At 47.8% G+C, this 12,441-nt stretch overlaps 1 protein-coding gene across 1 annotated transcript in view; it reads right to left on the bottom strand.

Annotated features, from left to right (window-relative positions):
• Window positions 1–1,040: 1,040 nt before the first annotated feature.
• Window positions 1,041–12,441, bottom strand: part of LOC129699520 (solute carrier family 22 member 2-like) — a 31,573-nt gene continuing 20,172 nt past the window's right edge. The window contains exons 9-11 of the mRNA XM_055639392.1: window positions 12,105–12,217; window positions 9,991–10,090; window positions 1,041–3,462 (exon numbers count right to left, since the gene is read on the bottom strand). Of these exons, the coding sequence (XP_055495367.1) occupies window positions 3,357–3,462; window positions 9,991–10,090; window positions 12,105–12,217 (319 nt within the window). The 3' untranslated portion in view covers window positions 1,041–3,356. The remainder of the gene's footprint in view (window positions 3,463–9,990; window positions 10,091–12,104; window positions 12,218–12,441) is intronic.

Raw genomic sequence — 12,441 nt, 5'->3', positions numbered from 1 at the left:
AGCTCTTCATAGCCCAATCATGGAGCAGGGAAACAGGCCCTTCAGCCTGCCTTGTCCATGCCGACCAAGTTGGCATATTGGGCCAGTGGCATTTACTTGCAAATAGACCATATCCCTCGAAACACTTCCTATCCATATATCTGTCCAAATGTCTTTTTAAAAGCATAATTGTATCTGCTTCTTTTGCTTCCTCTGGCAGCTTATTCTAGATCAGGACTAACCTCTGAATGAATAGGTTGCCCCTGAGGTCCCTCTTAAATCTCTCCCCGCTCACCTTAAGCTGACACCCTCTAGTTTTAGACTGCTCTCTCTCTTGGAAAAAGACTATGAGTGTTCACTTTATCCAGCCCCTCATGATCCTGTACACCTCAGTAAGGTCACCCCTCAGCCTCCGACACTCCAAGGAAAAAAGTCCCAGCCTAACCAACCTCTGCACAAAACTCAAGCCTAGGTAACATCTCTTGTAAGAGAGAGTCCAACCACCCTTGGAGAGGATGCAGAGGAGGCTTACCAAAATGATCTGTGGATTAGGGTATTTGCTACAGGGAGATGTTAGACAGACTTGGACTTTCTTCACTGGAGCATCAGAGGTTGCAGTGAGACCTGATAGGAGTATATAAAATTATGAGAAGCAAACTGTAGATAGGGTGGAGAGTCAAATCATTTTACCCAGCATGGAAATGTCAAGAACTAGATGGCATAGCTTTAAGGTGAAAGGGACAAAGTTTAAAAGAGATACAAGGGGGGGAACGCTTTTCACAGAGAGAGTGGCGAGTGCCTGGAACGTGCTGCCAGGGGTGGTGTGGAGGCAGATATGATAGTGGAATTTAAGAGGCTTTTAGATAGTACATGGATATGCAGGGAATGGAGGGATATGGATCATGTGCATGTTCCTGTGCTGAACTGTTCTATGGTTTATGTTCAATGTGAACAATTCAGATCTGTTTAAGAATTGGGGAAAAATAGTAGTTTTAGGTTGCAGAGAAGGTGGGGGGGGGGAAACATGGATAAGACAAAAACAATCTCTGTGACATGTGAGGCCAGCTTGGTTTATTTATTGTCCTGTGTACAGATAGAGTATCTAATGAAAAGCTTGTTCTGCTGCGATCCAGTCAAATCACCCCATACATGAATACAATAGACCCTCTTCTGGAACAACATGCAGAGGGTCGCCACGTTACGATGCCACCGTTCAACTTCCAAGTCTCTGAAAAGCCCGATCTTGGCCCAAGAAGATGGCATTTGTCTGTTTTTTACGTTGAGGCCCAGGGTCCTGGTGGCACTGGATCGATGAGGAAGGGGTCAGCCTGACCCAGCACGATGCCAGTAGTTGCTCATGGCGATGAGTTGGTAACGTTATTTGGAGAATATGATGTGTAGCAAACAATAGGTCATGATTTAGTTTAGTTTAAAGATACAACATGGAAACATGCCCTTCAGTCCATTAAATTCACCTCGACTCGTTCACACGTTCTGTGTTATTCCATTTTCTCATCCACTCCCTACACACTAGGGGCAATTTACAGAGACTAATTAAACTACAAACCCAGACATTTTGGGGATTTTGGAAAGAAACAGAGCACCTGGAGGAAACTCGCGTGGCCACCGGGAGAACTCCACACAGACAGCATCCATGGTCAGGCGTGTGTCTGGCGCTGTGAAGCAGCAGCACTACCAGCTGTGCCACTACACCATGTCTTGTATGGAGAGAGAGGGGAGAAAACTGAGCCAACATCACACGTGGTAGCCTCACAAGCAAACCAAGCCAGTTCTGATACGGTGAAAGTGAGCTGTACAATTCAGCATTTAGTCTGTTCCTCAACCTTGTGTTGGGCCTCACTGTGACACAACTGTAAAAGCAACAGCCTGATAGGTCAGAGTTGGGGGCGGGATGGGGAATGAAAGGGGCAGCGGTGGGTAAATTTTACATCACCCTTGTGTAGTGACAAATTATTTGCAAAGTGATCACCCAAATCCACATCTTGTTTCTCCAGCATGTAGCACACTGCAAACACCCGATACTGTACACAAGGCTGCAGATGCTAGTTTAGAAAACAAGACTCAGCGGGTCAGGCAGCATCTCTGGAGAACATTTGGGTCGGGACCCCTCTTCAGTCTCATTCTTCAGAAGGGTCCCAACCCCAAATGCTACCTATCCATGTTCTCCAGAGATGCTGCCTGACCCGCTCAGTTACTCAAGCATTTTGTGGGGTTTTTTTTGTAAACCAGTGCATGCAATTCCTTGTTTCTGCCTAAAACCATAAGGTCAGAAGACATAGGAGCAGAATTAGGCCATTCCGCCCATCGAGTCTGCTCTGCCATTCGATCGTGTCTGATCTATTTTTCCCTCTCAACCCCGCCTTCTCCGTGTAACCTTTGACTCCCGTACTGAACAAGAACCAATCAACTTCCACTTTAAAATTACCCAATAACTTGGCCTCCACTGCTGTCGGTGGCAATGAATTCCCCAGATTCACCATCATTTGACCGTATGAAATACTTCCTCATCTCCTTCCTAAAGGTATGTCCTTTTATTCTGAGGCTGCATCCTCTGGATCTAGACTCATACACTACTAGAAGCATCCTCTCCACATCCACTCTATCCAGGCCTTTCATTATTCAATAACTTTGAAGTACAGGTGAACTGCTCCAGCAGCTGAATAGACTGGGTCCCCATACGGTGGGAAGGGAAGAGGTAAAGCACCAAGATTGTACCAGTTGCAGTTTACAATAGAAAGTGGAATGAGATGGGATGAGGGAATCAGGAACAGAAGAGAGGAACCGCCCAGCCCATGGGAGGATGTCTCCAGTGTTGGAAGCTTGTTGGACACTGAGAAGGGTGATCTGGCGAATGGGCGTGGCAGCAGGTGGAGCTGGTGCCTCACAGCACCAAAGACTCGGGTACGATCCTGACCTGGGGTGCTGTCTCTGTGGGGTTTGTTCATTCTCCCTATGACCGCGTGGGTTTTCTCAGGGTGCTCCAGTTTCCTCCCACATCCCAAAACATGTGCGTCTCTGTAAATTGCAGGGAGTGGATGAGAAAGTGGGAATACATAAATCTAATGTGAATGGATGATTGATGGTCGCCATGAACTCAATGGGCCAAAGGGCCTTTTTCCAAGTTGCATCTCAAAACTAAACTTGCAGACACAAAGAGTAACGTTCATAGCTTCATTTTTATAATCCTTACAGACAAATGTGGCATAAATAGTGAATCACCAACATATCTGATTACAAAAAATCTGAAGTTTGAGTGATATTAAAAGTGCGTGTCACTGCTAATCTTTGCGGATATGCCATAAAATATAATTGATGATTAGATTTACTCGGAGTTTGTTTTGAATGATTTAATCTCGTCATATGATGATTTTCTCTGAGGCAGGTTCCTTTTCGTTGCTTGTTTCTACTGAAGAATATGGAGCCACCATCTCATAGCTTCGTGCAGGGACAGCTTCCGGCTTCCTGAAGAAACAAGCACACGTTCTCTTATCAAAAGATGTGTGAGGGATTTATTTGTGTGTAAGGTCTTTTACATATACATTGTCTTCAACTTATGGCTTTTAAATAGCACTCAGATAATGTGGTGCCACAGCTTCAGTTCCTGGTTGTGTATCTCTCTGCAGATCTGTACTGGACCCAGGATATTGATGCAATCATGATGAAACCGCATCAACGCTTCTTAGCATATTGAGTAGATTTGATCGGTTGATGAATACTCTATCAAACATCTACTGGTGTACAGGAGAGAGCACCGGAGAGAGCATCTACTGGTGTACAGGAGAGAGTTGCATCACGGCCTAGTGCGGCAACTTGAAGGCCCAGGAATGAAGGAGATTATAGAGAGTGGTGGACATTGCCTGTTCCATCACGGGATCCTAACATTACTGCCCCGCGCGGCTTGGAATGGCCGCGGGACTATGCGAGCGCACACCAGGGTCTTCAACACCAAGACCCGGTGTGCGACCTCACACCACCCGGCGTGGCTTCAATGGCCGCGGGACAATCGCCATCGCCAGCCGGGGGCTTTGACTTTGACTCTGGCATCGGGGGGGGGGGGGGGAGAGTGCAGTGGAGAGATAAGTTTTTTTGGCCTTCCATCACAGCTATGTGATGGATGTTTATGTAAAATGTAATTATGTTGTGTCTGGGATTTATTTGTGTGTAATGTATGGCTGCAGAAACGGCATTTCATTTGGACCTCCAGGGGTCCAAATGACAAATAAATAGACTATTGACTATTGATAGACTATTGACTATTGACTATTGGGTAATGACCTCCCCACCATTGTAGGGGTCTACAAGAGGCACAGCCTCAAAATCTCAACCAGTGTCATCACCCAGGCCACTCTCGCTGCTGCCATTGGGAAGAAGGTACAGGAGCCTGAAAACCCTGACCTACAGGTTCGAGAACAGCTTCTTCCCAGCAACCATCAGGCTCTTGAAGTGAACACTGCCCAACAATAACCTCAGAAACAATGATCTTCTATGGACTGTTGATGGTTTCTGGTTGCATCACAGACCTGGTTTGCACTACTATAGTTACCTAGTACTACTGATTATTAAATTATTGTATTATTACTTATATATATATGTGTTATTGCACAGGGCTGCCAACATTGGGTGAGAGTTGGGAGTGAGAAATTGCGAAAGACCAAGCCCGAGGGAGCATAGCGACCTGGGGGGGAGGGGGGGGGGGAGGGGGTGGGGGAAGGAGGGTGTCCCCCTCCCATTGGTACAGAACATTTGCATTTTTCAGCTTGAAATTGTGCAATATGGTGCATACTGTAGCGAGTCTTTTAACTTACACTTGAATGCAATATATATGCTTTAAATTGGATTGGATCGTTTTTGAAAGGGGGAAGGCTGTGCGATCACTGATCACTGGCCTTGGGGGTACCCGGTGAGGGAGTGGAGCAACTGAGTGGGGAGAGGGTGTGGAAGAAGGGTGTGTCCCCTCCCAGGGTAGGAACCTTTTGAAATTTGATGTGTTAAAATCATGTTTTAGTGCACTGTAGAAGTATGATTTCAATGTTTTTTGTATGAAGTATTTTTAAGAGGTAACTTTATCCACACAAAGGGTGATGGGTGTATGGAACAAGCTGCCAGAGGAGGTAGTTGAGGCAGGGACCATCCCAACATTTAAGAAAAAGTTAGACTGATACATGGATAGGACAGGTTTGGAGGTATGGACCAAAAGCAGGTGGCGTAGCTGGGACATGTTGGCGGGTGTTGGCAAGTTGCACCGAAGGGCCTGTTTTCACACTGTATCACTCTATGACTACATTATACCTCCACCATGCATGAATGCTTCAAAATCAAGTGATCAAGTTTTATTGCCATACACTCAAGCATAGAAACATAGAAAATAGGTGCAGGAATAGACCATTCGGCCCTTCGAGCCAGCACTGCCATTCAATATGATCATGGCTATTCATGTAAAATCAGTACCTCTTTCCTGTTTTTTCCCCATATCCCTTGATGTCGTTAGCCCCAAGAACTAAATGTAACTCTCTCTTGAAAACATCCAGTGAATTAGCCTGCACTGCCTTCTGTGGCAGAGAATTCCACAGATTCACAACTCTCTGCGTGAAGAAAGTTTGTCCTCATCTCAGTCCTAACTGGCCTACCCTTTATTCTTAAACTGTGACCCCTGGTTCTGAATGCCCCCAACATCGGGAACATTTTTCCTGCAGTTAAAGTAAGTGAAAATCTAGCAGGCAAGCAGGATGCTTTCTCCAACCACCCCCATTTGAAGTCCACTATCTTCCACCGTTCTACCCAGTGCTTGGTACTTACTTCCAGCAGCCACTGGTTGTCCTCCAGGATGCACCGAGCCGCAGCCTGATCCATGCCGGTCACCTGGGCGAATTCGGCACAGAGACTCTCACGGCAGTGGCGCAACGCTTCGACGCCTCCGACGGCCCGGGACTCTTGCACTGAGGCTGCTCCATGGCCAGAGCTGCAGTGAGCGACTCGCCAGCCCGGCAAACACTCGCCAGCCCCGCCCCCCCGTCTGCATCTGTCACCGCCGCTGCTTCTGCTTCCAACACCCGCGGCCCATGCAGTTGATATGAGTTTTGAAATTTTCGTTGATCACAGAATTTCTCACAACAGAGCGAGAGATATTTGTGATCAGCGTGAGAATTTGGTGAAATGCGTGATTCTCACGCTCAATGCATGGGAGTTGGCAGCCCTGCCTCTCAATCCCCCTCCCCTCTTCCCCCCCCTCTCTCCCCCCCCCCCCCCCCTCTCCCTCTCTCTTCTCTCTCCCCCTCTCTCTCCTCTCCCCCCCTCTCTCTCTCCCTCTCTCTCTCTCTCTCTCTCCTCTCTTCTCCCTCTCTCTCCCCTCTCTCTCTCTCCTCTCCCTCTCTCTCTCTCTCCCCTCTTTCTCTCCCCCCTCTCTCTTTCCTCTCTCTCTCTCTCTCTCTCCTCTCTCCTTCTCACTCTCCCTCTCTCTCTCCCTCTCTCCTCTCCCTCTCCCCCCCTCTCCTCTCTCCCCCCTCTCTCTCTCTCTCTCTCTAACTCTCTCTCTCTCTCCCTCTCTCTTCTCTCTCCCTCTCCCTCTCCTCTCTCTCTCTCTCTCTCTCCTCTCTCCCCCCTCTCTCTCCCCCCTCTCTCTCTCTCTTTCTCCCTCCTCTCTTCTCTCCCTCTCTCTCCCTCTCTCCACACCCTCTCTCTCCCTCCACTTGAGAGCGAGAGAGGGAGAGAGCGTGAGAGAGAGAGAGAGAGAGAGAGAGAGAGAGAGAGAGAGAGGGAGAGAGAGAGAGAGAGAGAGGGAGAGAGTCTCTATCAGTCTCCCCCTCTCCGCCCCCCCTCCCTCTCTCCCTCTCCCCCCCCCCCTCTCCTCTCCCTCTCTCTCTCTCTCTCCCCCCTCTCTCCCTCCCACCTCACTCTCGCCCTCTCTCCTCTATATGAAAAGAAGACAGAGGTGATTTTATTTGATCCCAATGGCTGCTGTGAACCTCCATTTGTTGATTTAGGTCCATTGTCAAGGTACGTGAAGCCAACAGTTGTGAACCTGGGTTTTAGGATGGACAGTGACTTTAAATTAGATCGCCAAATATGCGCGGTGGTTAAGTCCAGCTTCTTTCACCTAAGGAAGCTCTTTTCACACAGAGAGTGTTGAATCTCTGGAACTCTCTGCCACAGAGGGTAGTTGAGGCCAGTTCATTGGCTATATTTAAGAGGGAGTTAGATGTGGCCCTTGTGGCTAAGGGGATCAGGGGGTATGGAGAGAAGGCAGGTACGGGATACTGAGTTGGATGATCAGCCATGATCATATTGAATGGCGGTGCAGGCTCGAAGGGCCGAATGGCCTACTCCTGCACCTAATTTCTATTTCTATGTTTCTATGAAGCTGGCGAAGGTGAAGCCCATTCTCGAGCGGCAGCATTTTGAAACAGTAATCCATGCCTTTATTACATCTAGGCTGGATTACTGTAACGCGCTCTATTTTGGTGTTGCTCGTTCTTCACTGGCTCGTCTCCAGTTGGTTCAGAATGCTGCTGCTCGCCTTTTAACAGGGACTCGAAAGAGGGAGCACATATCGCCAATTCTGGCCTCCCTACACTGGCTCCCGGTGCACTTTCGAGTTCATTTTAAGATACTGTTATTTGTTTTTAAATCTCTGAATGGGCTCGCCCCGCCTTACCTCTCTGAGCTGCTCCACCCATACGCTCCTGCCCGGTCCCTCAGGTCAGCTGGTCAGCTGCTCCTGGAGGTACCGAGGTCTAATCGGAGGCTCAGAGGGGATAGAGCCTTCTCTGTTGCTGCTCCGGCACTCTGGAACACCCTGCCGTTGCACATCAGACAGGCCCCCTCACTGTCCATCTTCAAATCCAGTGTTAAAACACATTTGAACTCCCTGGCTTTTGACCATGCCTGAGGCTTTGCTTCTGTTTTTGGTGTTTTTAACGTTTCTTTATTTTACATGTCTTTTCCTACTATCTCTTTTGATTGTTATTTTTGGTGTGTATTAACTTTTTTGTCAATGATTAGTGATGTACAGCACTTTGTTGCAACTATGATTGTTTTTAAAGTGCTCTATAAATAAAATTATTATTATTATTATCTCCCCCCTCTCCCCTCTATTTCCCCTATTCTCTCCTACCCTCTCCTCCCTCTCCACCCCCTCTCTCTTCCCTCTTTCTTCCCTCTCTCCCACCTCTCTCTCCCCCCTCTCCCTCTTCTCTCTCTCTCCATTCAAGCCCCCTCTGTATCTCCCCTCTCTCTCCTCTCACCCCCCCTCTCTCTCCCCACTTTCTCCCTGTCTCCTTCCCCACTCTCTCTCTCCACCTCCCTTTGAGAGTCTGTCCTTTCGGCACGGAGACTCTCGCGGCAGCGGAGCTTCCGACGGCCCCGACGCCCGGGACACTCGCACTGTCCGGACGGAGTGCTCCATGGCCAGAGCTGCTGCGAGCGACTCGCAGCGTCGCAAACACTCGCCAGCGCCGCAAACTCACCAGTCCCGGCTCCCCGCATCTGTTCCCGCCGCTGGTTCTGCTCCCATCCCTCCCGCAGCCCCGGCTCTCCAACACCCGCGGACCATGCAGTTTATCCGAGTTTTGAAATTTTCGTTGATCACAAAATTTCTCACCACTGAGCGTGAGAAATGTCTGATGAGCGTGAGGGCGTGAGAGTTTGCTTGAGGGCGTGAGTCTCACGCTCAAAGCGTGAGAGTTGGCAGCCCTGTATTGCATTTAAGGGCCTGTAAAGCTGCAGCAAGTAAGAATTTCCTTGTTCCGTTGCCGGTACAAAGGTCACTTACACACTTGACTCTTGGAGTAGTTGTTAGATCACTAGGTAACCAGCTTGGACTGGTGACAGGAATCCAGGCGTTGCAAAAGAGGTGGGCCTGGGAGAGTTAATGTGTGGGCCCAGCTCAAAGCACAGCCTGACCTTCAGGCAGTGTCCAGTAGAGGGCAAACGTGGGTAAATCAGGCACTTCAATGAATTATGGTGACGGAAGGGAAATGAATTGATTTAACTAAATCAAGAAAGTATTTAAAGGACGAGAAACCAGGCGATGCCTTGCTGCTCTGGTGTGTGGGATGCACAGTGGGCCTGTTAGCGTGCATAAGGTTCACCAGATGTCATGGAATTCCTCACTGATCAGGAATGTTGCTAGCAAAATAGGTGTATAAATCATGAGGGGAACAGATAAGGTAGTGCGCAGAGTCTTTTACCCAGTGTAGGGGGAATCAAGACCCCTTTGATTCTTGAGGGGAATCAGGAACAGAGGAGAACGGAAGTTTAGGATGAAAGGGGACATAGGATAAATGGGACGAGTATAGAGTTGGGCTGAAGGGCCTGTTTCCACAATGTATTATTCTATAACTCTATTTACTGTAAGAGCATTTGAATACTGCAGTATGAAGACTGCAATAATGCAATGGCCTGGTACTGGGATACGGTGAACATGTCTAGTCTTTCTATCTCAGTCAAAGTCTAGACGGCATGGGTTTAAGGTACGAGGGGCAAAGTTCTGCAAGGCACGTTATTTTTACACTGAGGATGGTGGTGCATGGAACGTGCTGCCAGGGGTGGTGGATGAAGCAGATAGGATGGTGGTGTTTAAGAGGCTTTTGGATAGCTACATGGGAATGGAGGGATATGGATTATGTTTAGGCAGATAAGAGTTGGCCTTGGCATCATTTTGGCTTGGACATTGTGGGCTGAATGGCCTGTCCTTGTGCTGTTCTGTTCTATGTTCCATGTCTAGGCAATGGAACAATTACATTCTCCCTTGCTGCTGCTTTCCAGGGCCAATAATGGAATAGCCAGAGGGGGGAGGGGGGCACGCGGTCACAGAGTGAAAGTTGAACCTCTACACAGAAGGCACATGAGGTCAGGATGGAACCCGGGTCCATGGTGTTGTGAAGCAGCAGCTCTACCACTGTGCCACGATGTCCTGGGGTTAAGGGTCACTGTGTGTGGTCCACATGGGCTCCCAGTCTTGTAGAGCCTCCCACAGGCTGCCTGTTTACATACCGTCCCATGTTTTCTGCATCTTCGATACTCTCCGGTAATCTGATCCCCTTGGTTTCGGGTAAACACAAGACAAGGCCTCCAGCGGTCAGAGCGATCACCCCTGGAAGTGAATGGCAACACAGCGTGTGATGATCAATTATTACATTTGCTGTCCAAGGAAACAGCGTGGAGTTTGACAAATCACATTCACTGGAGCAGTAATGGCTCTATGGAGCCCTTCCATGTTTACTAACATAAACTGGCCTCTCCGCCAGCCTCTCTGAGTGGTATGACACCAAGTTCAAGAACAGCTTCTTCCCATCAGGCTCTTGAACACTGCACAACACTAACCTCAGGAAATGGCGTGACAACACTGCACAACACTAATCTCACAAAAGGAAGTGGCGGCGCTGCCTCAGCAGCTGCGGTTCGCCCTGCAGTACGTTTTACGTTTTTCTTTTTTTTTTTTTGTTTTTTTTTTTTTGTTATGTTGACGGGGTATGTCTTTTGATACCTTTTTTAGTTGTGTATATGTCGAAGCTTGATAACGTGGATAGGATCCTTATTGTCATTCAGACGGGGAAAATTGCAGTCATACACAGAATCAATAGTAACAAATACATAACAATACAAAACACCTAAACATCCACCACAGTCCTTGATCCTCACTGTGATGGAGGCAAAGTCGATCTCTTCCCTCCTTGTTCTCCCTTTGAGGCGGTCGATTGTGCCGCTGTGTCTCCGTGGTTCGCCACGATAGCCAACATCCTCGAAGCTTGATCCAATGCCCCGTGCCGCCCCACCTCCAGATCCTGCACTCCGCACCGGGCCGCTGAACAGCTTCTTCCCCTCTGTTTTCAGGCTTCTGAACGTTCCTTCCATAAGCTTAGGGTACTGTCTGATTCACATCTACCCCTTTGCATACATTGGACTTTGTCTACGGAACTGATGTGTGGCAATGCTGAGAACTATGTTCCGCACTGTATCTACCCCTTTGCTCTAACTATTATACTTGAGTTATTTATGATATATCTCATCTGCTTGGATAGCATGCAAAACAAAGCTTTTAACTGTACCTCGGTACATGTGACAATAATAAACCTATACCATTTATCAGACTATTGAAACATCCTGGGTATGGTCTTGATCTTCCAACCTACCTCTTTATGGACATTGGACTTTTTCTCTGCAACTATATTTTGCATTCCCTGTTGTACGTGTATGGCTTGATTGTACTCGTGTATGGTTGGATCTGACTGGATAGCATGCAAACAAAAGCTTTTCACTATATCTTGCTACACGTAACATACAACATACAACATAGAACAGCAAAGTACATGAACAAGCTCTTTGGCCCACAATGTCTGCGCTTAACATAATGCCATGACCATCTCTTAAATGCATAATCCATATCCCTCCATTCCCTGCATATTAATGTGCCTATCCAAAAGTCTCTTAAATGCCTCTATAATTTCTGCTTCCACCACTACTCTTGGCAGCACGTTCCAGGTACTCACTACCCTCTGTGTAAAAAATATGCCCCGCACATCTCTTTTAAATTTTGCCCCTCGCATTTTAAAGCCATGCCCTCTAATGTTTGATTTTTTCCATCCTGGGAGAAAGGTTCTGCCTGTCGACAATATCTATGCCTCTCACAATTTTTACATGATTTTTAGTTCTAGATATACAGCGTGGAAACAGCCCCTTCGGCCGATTGATTCCAGGTTGGCCGACAATCACTAGTTCTATGTTGCCACACTTTCTCATCTACTCGCTACACACTAGGGGCAATTTACAGAGGACGATTAACCTTCAAAGCATGTCTTTGCAATGTGGGAGGAAAACGGAGCACCCGGGGAAAACCCATGCAGTCACAGGGAGAATGTGCAAACTCCACACAGACAGTCAGAATCGGACTTGAGTCTCTAGCGCTGTAAGGTAGCAGTTTTACCACTGATCCAGCTGTGCCACTCACGGCTATGTATTTCTATCATGTCTTCCCGCAACCTCCAAAGAAAATAGTCCAAGTCTGTCCCACCTCTCGCTGTAACACATGCCCTCTAATCCAGGCATCATTTTGCTGATAATAAACCGATACCAGTACCAAATTGGTTAAGAGCAAGCAGCCTACTCACCGAAAACCAGAAGAGGCAGGTCTGTCCACAGCGCTGCTAGCCTGTACACGATAAAGGGAGCCACTATCCCTCCCACGTCACACATTGCTGAACATATCGAAACAGCAAAGTTTCTGTTGGAGAAAATAAGCGTTTGATATCACAACCATTTGAACTCCAGAACAAGGGGTCACAGCTTGAGGATAAGGGGGAAATCCTTTGAAACCGAGATGAGAAGAACTTTTTTCACACAGAGAGTGGTGAATCTCTGGAACTCTCTGCCACAGAGGGTAGTTGAGGTCAGTTCATTGGCTATATTTAAGAGGGAGTTAGATGTGGCCCTTGTGGCTAAGGGGAT

This window comes from Leucoraja erinacea, chromosome 8 (assembly GCF_028641065.1).
Source record: "Leucoraja erinacea ecotype New England chromosome 8, Leri_hhj_1, whole genome shotgun sequence".
NCBI classification, from domain to species: Eukaryota; Metazoa; Chordata; class Chondrichthyes; order Rajiformes; family Rajidae; genus Leucoraja; species Leucoraja erinaceus.
Note: the sequence above shows the minus strand (reverse complement) of the source record. Positions and strands in the feature narration are given on the sequence as shown.